General features: G+C 39.0%; 1 protein-coding gene across 9 annotated transcripts in view; it reads right to left on the bottom strand.

Moving 5' to 3' along the window:
• The window catches only part of si:zfos-1056e6.1 (uncharacterized protein LOC107988029 homolog), a 134,044-nt gene that overhangs the window by 56,560 nt on the left and 63,995 nt on the right, over window positions 1–13,489 (bottom strand). For all 9 annotated transcript variants that reach the window (XR_009515127.1, XR_009515128.1, XR_009515129.1 and 6 more), the window contains exons 5-7: window positions 10,062–10,126; window positions 7,622–7,659; window positions 6,738–6,817 (exon numbers count right to left, since the gene is read on the bottom strand). Coding sequence is in view for 6 of the 9 variants with exons in the window: in XM_059986046.1 (XP_059842029.1) it covers window positions 6,738–6,817; window positions 7,622–7,659; window positions 10,062–10,126 (183 nt within the window). In the remaining 3 variants the exon portion in view is untranslated. The remainder of the gene's footprint in view (window positions 1–6,737; window positions 6,818–7,621; window positions 7,660–10,061; window positions 10,127–13,489) is intronic.

Here is a 13,489-nt window from a genome sequence, read left to right as displayed (position 1 = left end):
CAGTAAGGACAGATAACAATACTTATGTCAATATTTTTTGCTACTGGTGCTTCACTAGGCTGCGTCCTCAAACTGCTGCTTTATTCCTTACCGCACAAGCAGATTCTATTCCAGGGGTTCCCAGCCTGGGGTGCCCGCACCCCCAGGGGGTGCGACAAAGAGTGGCTTGTGTCCTTGAGTGACAAGTCACAAGTCATCACTCAGCCAGTTGCCAGTGTGACTTGAGAAGTGGTAGTAACGTTTGTCCCAAGCACACTCCAGTCTCCCGCTGCCCGAGTCAGCATTGAGGATTCTCATCAGTGTAACCTGGGAAGTTACACATCAGAGTCGAGGAGTCTCATCATTGTTAGCTAGAAGGTTACATCCCAGAGTTAAAAATCATCTCATAATGCCAAAATCTTTATATATCCCGAATCAACCATCAAGTAACGACTTCGCGTTAAAACCAAACCCCCAGACAGTAGGTAAATTATTCAATTATAAAATTTTAAAAAGCCGCATTTTGATAAAAAGCAGCTGAAGTCATTCATTCATATTTGTCTCAATGCATTACAGAAGTTTTTGAATTTCAAAGGTCTTTTTCCTCTTAGAAGGTTTTTTTTCTTGAATCGTTTATAATTTTGAATTATGTTAGTTGAGAAGGAATCATGGTTAGCTCTGAGGATTTTGAATCGTGTGATGGGAGTAGCATTTCCACCTGACGATTTCTCTTGGCTTAACCGCAGATAATATCGTAATATAATATTCAAAAGCGTATTTCTCGTGATACTTTGCTATAGGCGTGTCTGGTTGAGTAAAGTGGTCATCCCTGACTTAGTCAGATAGTTTTTCTCATATTAGCTTATATTTTTCCCTTCATTAACCCTTCATAATGTCAAACAGAGGGAAATGGAATGATGACTGTGTGTGCTTTGGTTTCACTTGCGCAACAGGACAATAATGGCTTGCAAAAAACCCAGTGCATTCTTTGTAGCGTTGTGTTTTCCAACTCAAATCTGCAGCTATCCAAGCTTCAAGAGCACTTCAAGAACAAGCATGGCGGAGCTGATGTTGAAGGACATGATGTTGGGTCATTGAAAATCAAAAGAGCTCGTTTTGATTCACAAAGAACTCTTCTAAAATTAGACTCCATTTCTGTTGAAAAACCATTACTTCTTGCTTCATACCAAGTGGCATATAAAGTGGCCAAATCCAAGAAGCCTCATACAATTGCAGAAGATCTCATCAAGCCATGTGCACTGGAAATGGCAACAATTATCCTGGGCAAAGAAGCAAGAAAAAAATTTGAACAGGTGCCCCTATCAAATAATGTCCTTCACAACCCAATCAATGATTAGAGTGAAGATATTTTGGACCAATCCATCTCAGATGTCAGAGCTAGTCCTCTCAAAATCTCTATTCAGTTGGATGAGTCAACTGATGTCTCCAGTTGCAGTCAACTCATCACATTAGTGAGGTAAGTCAATGATGGTGCTGTGAAGGAAGATTTCTTGTTTTGTAAAGATCTGAAAACAAACACAACTGCAAAATATGTGATGCAACTGGTGAAAGACGTCTTTGCCAAACATGATTTAGATATCAAAGTCATTGGTTCTGTGTGCACTGATGGGGCACCTGCAATGCTTGGAAATAAATCTGGCTTTTCTGCATTGATGAAAAAGGAGATTCCAGACTTGCATGTCACCCATTGTTTTCTTCATCGTCGTGCTTTGGCATCAAAAACATTGCCTCCAAATTTGAAGAAAGTCGTTGATACTTGTGTGAAGGTCATCAACTGGATCAGAGGGCATGCTTTGGACAATCTGGGAAGTGAGCATTCAGTTTTGCTTTTCCACACAGAAGTCCATTGGTTGTCATGAGGACACACTTTAACTCGCTTCTTTGAACTGCGGGAAGAAATCAAAGTTTTTCTGGAGGAGCGTGAATGTGATCTGGTTGAGCAATGGAATCACAGGAATTCGCCCAAATGCTGGCTTACTTAGCTGACATTTTCACTCGTATGAATGACCTGAGTGTTTCTTTTCAAGGAAAAGGGATAAACATATTGACGGCTTGTGAAAAGTTGAATGCCTTCAAAGAAAAGTTACGCCTTTGGCGATGAAGGATTGAAAGAGCAGTCTGTCAAATTTTCCTTCACGAGAAGAGATGGTTGATTATGCTGGATCCATAAATCCTACTGTGCGTGAAGAAATTGTGGCTCATTTGGAAATGCTGTCAGAATCATTTGATAGATATTTTGCTGCTGGAGACCTGAAGATTTCAGAAGAATGGATCATGAATCCATATCCCTACAATTTGGAGAAAATGTCAGATAATGAAGAGCTGAAATCTTTTATTGATTTGTGGACAAATCAAGCTCTTGAAATGCAATTGGAAAACAAGACTTTGGAGGAGTTTTGGTGTGCAGCACTGGATATGTTCCCAAGACTTGGTGGAAAAACACTCTGTGTCCTCACTCCATTTGCAACAACATACTTGTGTGAATCTGGATTCAGTTCTCTTTTGTCAATCAAGACAAAAATCTAGAAATCGCCTGAATCCACAGGCAGATCTGCAGATCGCAGTCAGCAAGAAAGTTCCACGTTTTGACAAAATCATGAATGAGAAGCAGGAGCAAAGAAGTCATTGAATTTTATGTTCACAATTGGGATTGATTTTACTGTTTACAATTTTTCTGAATAAATTAGAATCTAATTGCTCAGTTTATATTTGCATTTTATGCACTGAATTAAGCTTTTTTTAAGTTCAATTTGTTCACCCACAGTATTGTATGTGGTTCAAAAATAAGAAATTAGACTTCTTCATCTTCAAATGTGATATTACTTTTGTAGGGGGTGCAAACATTAATCAAACATTTCCTAGGGGTGTGGGGCATAGAAAAGGTTGGGAACCACTGTTCTATTCCAACTCTGTCTACAAGTTTATAGATGACACCTCTGTAGTGGGCCATTTCTCAAATAACAATGAGTTAAAGTACAGAAAGAAAATAGAGAACTTAGTAACATCCTATCATCACAACAACCTTTCCCTCAATTTGAACAACAGAGCTAATCACAGTCTTCAGAAATAGGGACAGCGCACATTCTCCTGTCTAAGTCAATGGTGCTGAAGTTGAAAGGATTGACTGCTTCAAGTTTTTAGGAAAGTTCATCACCAGTAGCCTGTCCTGTAGCATCAATGTCCAACCACATTGATGCTACAGCCACGAAAGCTCACCAATGCCTCGATTTCCTCAGGATACTGAAGAAATTTGGCATGTCCCCACTGATCCTTACCAATTTTTATCAAGGTACCCTCCAAAAAAAGCATCCTGTCTGGATACATCACAGCTTGGTATGACAACTGTTCTGCCTGTGATCACAAGAAATTGCAGAGCTAAAGACACAGGTCAGCGCATCACAGAAACTAGCTACTCTCCATCCACACTGTGTGCATGTCAAGATTGCTTTATGTCATCTCCAATACAAAAATGTAAAGGAGAACAAAATAATTATTCCTCTGGATCCGATGCACCATATAAAAACACATGGAATACAAGAATAAGAATATAATACAATAAGAATACAATAATAATAAAAATATATAAATACATAAGACAGCTTATATACATGGATTGATTATATGTACATAAAGTGTCTCTCAGTAGGGGGTGGCTGTACATAAGGTGACTCTGGCAGGAAATGATAAAGTAGTGATGGTGGAGGGTGTATTGGAGTGGGTTAATGGTTGGAGGTGTTAATCAGTTGAACTGCTTAGGGAAAGTAACTGTTTTTGAGTCAGGTGGTCCTGGCATGGATACTATGTAGCCTCTTCCCTGATGGGAATGGGACAAACAGTCCATGAGCAGCAACACACACAAAATGCTGGTGGTAATCTCTTACTATCTTTTCTTTCAGTTAGTCCTGACAAAGGGTCTCGGCCCGAAACGTCGACTGTACTTCTTCCTATAGATGCTGTCTGGCCTGCTGTGTTCCACCAGCATTTTGCGTGTGTTGCTTGAATTTCCAGCATCTGCAGTTTTCCTCATGTTTGCGAGTCCATGAGCAGGATGGGTGGAATCCTTCACGATATTGTTGGCCTTTTTCAGGCACCATTCTGTATGTAACGTCCTTGACGGTGGATAGACTGCTGGTGGTGGTGCACTGGATACCTATTGTAAAAACTTCCTGAACTTGACAGTGCAGTTTCCATACCTAGCATGTTAGGAAGCTCTCTACTGCACATCTGTAGAAGACTGTGAGTATTGATGTGCATAGTTCAGCTCTCTTCAGCCTCCTCAGAAAGTAGAGGTGTTGGTGAGCTTTCTTGATTGCGTAGGATGTGTTTTGGGACCATGAGAGGTTATGCGAAATGCGTACCCACAAGAGTTTGAAACTGCTTGCAGTCTCCACTACTGTGTCACCAACAAAAAGACAGGTGCGAGTGGTGCAAGATCTCCTGAAGTTGATAGCCTCTGCGGCTCGCTGCCGCAGTAGAGCAGCAAGCGTAATCAAAAACCCCGCCCTCCCTAAACATTCTCTCTTCTTCCCTCTCCCACTGGGTAAAAGATACAAAAGCCTCAAAGCACATATCACCACGCTCAAGGCAAAGAAAGTTTCTACCCCATTGTTATAAAACTATTGAATGGTTCTCTAGTACATTAAGATGGACTCTTGGTTTCACGATCCACTTCATTATGCCATTGCCCCATATTGCCTATCTATACTGTACTTTCTCTGCTGCTGTTACATTTTATTCTGCATTGTCTCATTGTTTTATCTTGTACTACGTCAATGCACTATGTAATGAACTGATCTACATGAACTGTATGCAAAACATTTTTGTCTATACCTTGATACTTGATAAACTAACTCAAATTCCAAAAAGTAAATAGTGAAAAATTTGACCAATTTAGTCATAATCACTTCATTTGTCACTCCAAGCTTTGCATGAAATAAATTACCTTCCATTCATATTTTTAAAAATAACTTTATCTAAGTCTTATATACAAGAGATTCTGAAGATGTTGGAAATTCAGAGTAACTCATACTCTGGAGGAACACTGGAGGAACTCAGCAGGTCAGACAGCATCTATGAAAGAATAAACAGTTGACATTTTGGTCCAAGATCAGGATCCCAAAGGAAGGGAGAAAATGCCAGAATAAGAAGGTGGGGAGAGGGGAAAGAGGACTAGCTAGAGGTGATAGGTGGAGCCAGGTGGGTGGGAGAAGGAATGAAATAGGAAGCTGGGAGATGATAGGTGGAAAAGGTAAAGGGCTGGAGAAGAAGAAATCTGATAAGAGAGGAAATTGAACCATGGGAGAAAGAGGAGGGACGCCAATGGGAGGTGATATGCAGGTGAGGAGAAGAGGCAAGAAGGAATTGAAGAAAAAGGAGGGGGGAGGGAGAAAAATTACTGGAAGTTAGAGACATGGATGTTCATGCCATCAGATTGGAGGCTACCTAGATGGAATATGAGGTGTGGCTTCTCAAACTGAGAGCTGCCTCAACCACATCTGAAGCACAAGATGGGAAAATTATGTGCAGATACAAAACTTGGGTGAAGTATTCCATGGTTAAAAGAGAGTGGATCAACCCTCCTTTTGATTTGGATCACATTCCAGAACCCCCCTCCTCAGACAGTTTAAGATCTCCCATCTTCTCTTCTCTTTGGCCTTCTCCAGAAAAGCAGTAAATTAATAAAAAGTTGACAATGAAGAAGGAAGATTCTTTTGACCGCAGATATGTGTTTCAGGCTCAACCTCAGAGTGGGGGAGAAACAAGAAATGCGGTCAACTCTCAATAAATCAAATGGTATGCATGCAGAGAGAATCAAAGTCAACACTTCAAGTCAAGAACATTTCAACAGAACCAGAAAAGACAGAAAGCAAACTTGTTCTAAGTGGCAGAGAGAGAAGGATAGAGATAACAGAGGGAATGTCTGTAATAAAACACAGTCTAAAATCATCAATGTTTTCACAGCAACAATTTTAAAACCACAGAGAGGGATAGAAGATTAAAGCAAAGAAACTAATTTAAACAGGAAAGTACAGTGACATATTTGGACTGAGAGGAAAAATAGAATGGCTACCTGAAATTGTTAATTTACTATCTAGTTCCAAGGGCTGCAACATGCCAATATGGAAGATTAGATGCTTTGGGGTATTATTAGAGCAGTGTAAAAGAATAAAGGAAAAAGGGTCGGAATGAGTTGGATAGAGATTAAAGTGACAAGGTAGGCGCAGACGTGGCTACAAAACAGGATGCGTGCACATAGTTCCTGCGTGCTGAAGCAGTGTTAAAGCCTACAGACAAGTGTACATGTATAGTACTCTTTATTATGCAAGGAATTATTTATGTGGAACAAATCATATTGACAGTTCCTTAAAATTAAACATTAATACTTCTCACGTGCATTGCCTCGAGTATGATTCCGGCTAAAAAACATTCTGTACCCACAGTGAAAACAGGTGTTTCTCTCTGTAAAAATGCATCCAAACTTGGAGAACTAAGTGGTATATTTTCAATTTTAAAATGTAAATAATTAGCCTGAATCTCCAATCCCAGTAGTTGCCTAACATTTTGTTAAACTTCATATAAATACAAATTGCAAATTAACATTACTAAAACCTTCTCCAGCTGCAATTTTTCACATTGATCTTCTAGAACTTAGAACAGTAAGTATAAGCCCTTCAGCCTAACTTGCATAAATTTGGCAAATGATTTATTTTGCAATCTAGGCACTTAAGTTTTCATACCCTTTTCATGATGCTTTGCAGTCTGTTCTTCAAACCTTTATTGATAACCGTCAACGTAGCATTACGAGGTCTGGGCATAACTGAAGATGAAAGAACAGACTAACAGGAAAAAATATACTTTGCATAATTTATAGTCTGTTTTCTATTCACAATTTCTATACCACTTCTTTAGACATGTGACCAATTCCTATACTCCAAAGGCTTGATCTTGTTATGCACAGGGATATCAGTAAGGTGCTCCAAACAAGAGGCTCACTGAGAGGAATTTAAGTGATTCATTAGCTTATAGTATTCGTCTGGTGGTGTTCTTGCCCCTGTATTCTGTTTCTCAGGATGCCACATATTTTAATCTTTCTGGCATTCCATCACTCATTATGGTTGTACTTGTTTCTATAACCAATACTGCTTCTTCTTTTTTAGTTCATATTTTCCAAAGGCCCTCTACCATAAACTACTGAATTATCAGTTTGCCCTTAAATAATGTTTTGGTAGTAATTAGGTATTTATACTTTTAAGTGACCATGTCTCATAAGCTTTCCCACAGCTCCGGCTGTTCTTCCTCAGACTTCCAGGCAGTAGCAACACCAAACAGTGGTGGATAAAATTTTGCTGCCTGTGTGCACAATTTACTGAATAATACATAATGTTGGTGTATAAGCAATATCTTTAAAGTTCTGCATTGTAAGAATGTAATAAGCCTTTCAAATGTAGTCATTCTGTGGAGGTCAAAAATCAGAAAACACTGATGTACTTGACTTCAGTCACAAGAACATCAAGATAGATAGATTATGGTTATCATTCTGCTTCAAGGTGTCAATGCAGCAAAGTTTATTTATTTTTCAACATTATTACATGAAGACTATTTTACTTAACAAATTACATACCATGTTGAAACAACTTCACTACTTCCAGAACATATGGCCTACAAAAAAAATGAAACATAATTAAAAGCTTTTAATTAAAGAATTTAATTTAAAGAATGAAATTAAAGAATTTCAAAGCTGAAAGTTTAAAAAGTAGATTTATTATCCAAGTACACATATATCTCCATATACAACCCTGATATTTATTTTCTTGCAGGCATGATCGATAAATTAATAATAGAATAATAACCATAATAGAATCAATGAAAGATCACATCAACTTGGGCATTCAACCAGTGTGCAAAAGACAACAAACTGCATAACTACAAAAAGAAAGAAATAATAAAAATAAATAAGTAAGCAAGTATTTATAATTTTAACATTTAACTGTAGGTTGCACCATCCTGAAATTAAAATCACATGTTGAGATCTATAAGATACAAAATTCAAGAACAAATATTAATTTGAGAATGACCTCAAATTGATTAGGGAGAGCCTAATTAGTGCAAGCCAGCATGGTTTTGCGCAGGGCAAATCACATCTTACTAATTTCATTGGGTTTTTTGATGAGGTGACACAGGTGATTGATCAAGGTAGAGCTAAGGATGTTGTCTACTTGGGACTTTAGTAAGGTGTTTTATCAAGATCCCTCATTGGAAGCTCATCCAGTAGATTAAGATGCATGGGATCAATGGTGAATTGACCATTTGGATTCAGAACTGATTTGCTCATAAAAGGCAAAGGGTAGCGGTCAAAGGGAATTATTCTAGCTGGTGGTCTTTGATCAGTGGTGTTTCTTAGGGTTCTGTACTGGGACCTCTACTGCTTGGGATATAGATCAGATAAAGATATGGGTGGAGAAATTGTTCAGAGTATGGAATACCTACAAATTCTGATGCCCACATGTGTGCTACTTAGTTTTATTTGGCATAGCAACTACTATTTCAATTGTGAATTAGCTATTGTAAACCTACGTGGTACTCAAGGACGCCGAAAGCTAAGGAGTGAGAAGTAAGAGAAGATTATTGATTGGAAGCCTGATTGGGTCCCGCCTGCCAGGAGAGAATTGTGCCGAGCAGGCAGGATATTGCCATTTGGAGCTGGGGTGACTGATGGAGGGATGAAAATACTTAGGGCCAGGAAGGATTTGAGATAGCACAACTTTGATGGCCTGAGAGTAAAAGTGGGTGTAGGGAGGTTGTATACCTACAGATTGCACCTTTTGTATGTGTTGGATACAACTAGCATGAAACCAAGCCAGATACACAATCATCATTCATGACCAGATGTGTCTGGCTATATTTTCCTAGTTTCTACTTTCATAATCTTTTGGTTTGATAATTCTTCTGAACCACTGCCAATATGTCATTATGCAGTTAATGTAATTGAATAGCATTGCCTTTAACTCTGTATATTTTCTGTACTCTCTTTACCACATTAGGCAATGTTGTGCACTGAGAAAACCTAGACCAATCTTACAGAATTCTAGAAATTTTACATGAAAGTACAGAAAAACAGCAATACCTTGCAACCTTAAAATAGCGCTCACAGCCAAGATAAACAGCCAGGAAACTCCAAGGGGTTGAAAAAGCAATCATCAATAGCAGACTGCACAGGGGTTTGAATTCAAGTATTAGAAAAGCAGAAAGTGCACATGGATTGGTAAGACTGGAGGAGGACGCAGAGGCAGCACAGGGCAAGGGACACTTTGTGGGTAAGAATATGAAACCTGAATTTAGGTACTCAGAGAAGTTTGCAGGATAATTCTTAAGGCATTAGGACTTCATATATGTAAGAAAAATGCCTATTTTGAAAGAGATCAGCCAGAAAATTATTAGAGAATCCTCATTTCAGAATTACTCAGTGACAGACAACAATTTTGGAAGGAGTGAAACAACACATGCTATTCATGAAAAAAATATTCATTCATACTGTAGAAACGAAGGTTCAATGACAGGACTAACATTTAATGACCATCTCTATTATCCTTTAATGTGGTAGTAAATTGTGTAAATGAAACACAGCTGTACTCCAATGAAACTACACCATCCACAGTGCTTAACAGAAGCTCAAGAATTTAGACTCATCAATGATAAAGGAAAAGCATTTTCTAAGTAAATCTGAATAATTTTTGTCTTGTATGGGAATTGGCTACCCTTTTCTTCTCAGGTGTAGAGATCACAAGCTTGGGATAAGTTGTCTTGCCAAGTAAACATGGTACTTTTTTGTAAACAACAAACACAAATGCCTGTGCACATTACTGGTGGGGTCAATAAATATTTAGAGTAGTGGATGAAATGCCATGGAATACTTGATGTGGTAGATGGCAGAAAGAGTGGCACAAGGAGCAAAGTAAAGAAGAATCATATGATGAGATTCATTACATTCATCTGCAGTCACTTCTGCTGTATGTAGCTGACTGAAGAATGCAGCAAGTTCACTGAGAAAAGTTATTACTTACGTTTGTTTGCTGTTTATGTTCAGTTCACTATTAATTGGAATCAAATAACCTTGGCTGTTTCGAAGCTGTAAAACAACATTTTAGCATGTAGAACAATTAATACCCTGAAATGTTGACAACTTTGGATACAGCAAGCTTCCACACTATAAAGGATCTAACCAAACTCTACGAGACCCTTAGACAGCCTTCAATATGAAGTGGCATTTAGATTCAAGCAAGCGATTTCTCAGTTAATGAGAATATTGTGGAAATGTGATTATTAAATTCATCAATTTATTTTTAAGGTAATTTCAGAAACTAATAATAACTGTACTCAAAATAAGAGTCAAAGTTATACAGCACAGAAACAGGCCCTGTGGCCCAATTGTCCATGCCAACCAACGTTAGTTCCATTTGTCTGTGTATGGTGCATATCCCTCTAAACCTTTCCTATCCATGCACCTGCCATATGAAACAACAGCAACAACCTAAATACCTTTTAAACACTGTAAATGTCCCTGTCTCTATCATTCCCTCTGGTAACTTGTTCCCCAAACCCACCACCTTGTGCGTGAAAAATTTACCCTTCCAATTCCCTTTAAATCTGTCTCCACCCACCTTGAGCTATGCCTCTACCTTTAGCCTCATTTATCCTGGGAAAAAGACGTTGACCATTCTATGTCCCTCATGATTTTATATACTTCTTCAAGTTCACCCTTAGTTTTCTCTGCTTTGGGGGGAGAAAATCCTAGCCTATCCAGCCTTTTCTTATAACTCAGGAATTCCACTCTCAGTAACATGCTCATGAATCCTTTCTGCACTCTTCCCAATTTAATGACATCTTTCCAATTAGAAATGCATACAATACTTCAGGTGCCATCTCACCAACAACTTGTACAACTGTAACATGACCCAGTTCTTGTAGTCAATGTAATATGGCTTCTTCATAGAACCATAAAGAGGTACAGCACAGAAACAGGCCCTTTGGGCCATCTCGTCCATGTTGAAAACAGTTAAACTGCTTACTCCCATCAACCTGCATCAGGACCCCAACTATCCATGTACCTATCCAAACCATTTAAACATTGAAATCAAGCTTGTATGCATCACTAGTGCTGGCAGATCATTCCACACTCTCATAACGCTCTGAGTGAAAAAGTTTCCCCTCGTGTTCCCCAAGCTTTTCAACTTTCACCATTAACCCATAGCCTTTGATTGTAATACCACCCAACCTCAGTGGAAAACGCCTCCTTGCATTTAACCTATCTCTACCCCCTAATTCTGTATACATCTATCACATCTCTTAATCTCCTAAGTTTGAAGGAATGAAGTCCTAACCTATTCAATCTTTCTTTATAACTCAGGTCCTCCAGACCCAGGAACATCGCCATAAATTTTCTCTGTGTACTTTCAATCTTATTTACATCTTTCCTGTAAGTAGGTAACCAAAATTGCACACAATACTCCAGATTACGCCTCACCAACATTTTAAACAACTTCAACATTACAGCCATCTCCTGTACTGTCGGCCCTCCTTATCCATGGGGAATTGGTTCCCAGACCCTCTATGGATACCGAAAAACATGGATGCTCAAGTCCCTTATTGAACCTGTATCAGTGTGGTGGACTTTAGGACCCGGCAGAGCTCCGGAACTTATTTAACTTGGCTCAGTGCAGTGGACTTCAGGACCCAACAGAGCTCAGGACCCACCGCCCACAGTGTTTCTGTTCTGTTGACATGAAACGATCATGATTGAAAATAAAGTGGAAATAATAAAGCGATCAGAAAGAGGTGGAACGCCATCAGTCATTGGAAAAGCGTTAGGCTACAGTCAGTCAACGATCGGAACAATTTTAAAGGATAAGTGAGTATAATGGAGCATGTTAAAGGCCCTGCCCCAATGGAAGCTACAATTATTACTAAGCAATGCAGTGGTTCAATTATTGAAATACATATGTTTCTTAAGTGTTTTATATGCATAGAATGGTAAAATACATGCTATATACTAAGACAAACGTTTGACTAACTAACGCTAAATAATATCGGATGTACCTTTTCCGACTTACTTATAATACCTAATACAAAGTAAATGCTATGTAAATAGTTGTTATACTGTATTGTTTAGGGAATAATGACAAGAAAAAAGTCTGTACATCCTCAAACAACGAGTGCTGGAGAAAGAACTTCCAGTTTTTTTTACGATCCTGATCCACAGTAACCTATGCACATCCTCCCGTATACTCTAAATCATCCCTAGATTACTTATAATAGCTGATACAATGTAAATGTTATGTAAATAGTTGTAATGCCATATTGTTTAGGGAATAACAACAAGAAAAAAAAGTCTGTACATCTGTACATGCTCAAACAACAAGTGCTGGAGAGAGAACTTCCGGGTTTTCCTGAACTGCAGTTGGTTGAACCCGCGCATGCGGAAACCGCAAATAAGGAGGGCCAACTGTACTCAATACATTGATTTATGACGGCCAATGTGCCAAAAGCTTTCTTTAAATTATGTACCTGTATTCCCAGTCTTCAGTGCCCTACTGCTCACTGTGCAAAACCCACCCTGGTTGATCCTACTGAAGTGCAAAACCTCACACTTGACTGCATTGAGTTCCATCTACCATTTTTCAGCCTATTTTTCCAGCTGATGCAGATTCCTCTGCAAGCCATGATAGTCTTCCTCACAGCAACCTCAATCTTGGTGTCATCAGCAAATTTGCTGATCCAGTTAAAAATCCAGATCATTTGATGTTGATGACAAACAACGACGGACCCAGGACTGATCCCTGCAGCAAACCACTAGTCACAGTTAGAGAGGCAACCATCTACTATCAATCTCTGGCTTCTCCCACAAAGCCAATGTCTAAATTAATTAATTAACTCATTTTCAATGCTGAGTGACTAAACCTTCTTGACAACCTCCCATGCTGGCTAAGGTGCGTGGAGCAGCACAGTAGCGTAGTGGTTAGCACAACACTTTACAGTCCCATCAACCCAGATTCAATTCCCGCCACTGCCTGTGAGGAGTTTGTACATTCTTCCCATGACTGCATGGGTTTCCTCCCACAATCCAAAGATGTACCAGTTAGTAGGTTAATTGGTCATTGTAAGTTGTTCTATGATTAGGCTAGGGCGGTGTTTCCACAACTTTTTTAGCTCAATGCCCCTGTAAAGCACTTTCATACCTGCCAACGCCCCCCTAAGGCACCTTCATACTTGCCAATGCCCCTCTTTGGCACAATACACTTTCTGGTACCCCCATAGTATAAAAACACATTTACCAGATGCTAAGATAAGAAAAGTGATACTGCTTTAAATTTTTATTTGTCTTTAAACCTAGCTTATACAGCATCTGTGAACTGTACAGCAGCTTCGATATCAATGTGATCCTTGAGCTTGATGGTTTTTATCAAGAGTTGAAATATCTGGTTCAAATTGTGAC

Source organism: Hypanus sabinus, chromosome 12, assembly GCF_030144855.1.
Source record: "Hypanus sabinus isolate sHypSab1 chromosome 12, sHypSab1.hap1, whole genome shotgun sequence".
Lineage (NCBI taxonomy): Eukaryota > Metazoa > Chordata > Chondrichthyes > Myliobatiformes > Dasyatidae > Hypanus > Hypanus sabinus.
The sequence above is the reverse complement of the archived record's forward strand: the minus strand, read 5'-3'. Positions and strand labels throughout refer to the sequence as shown.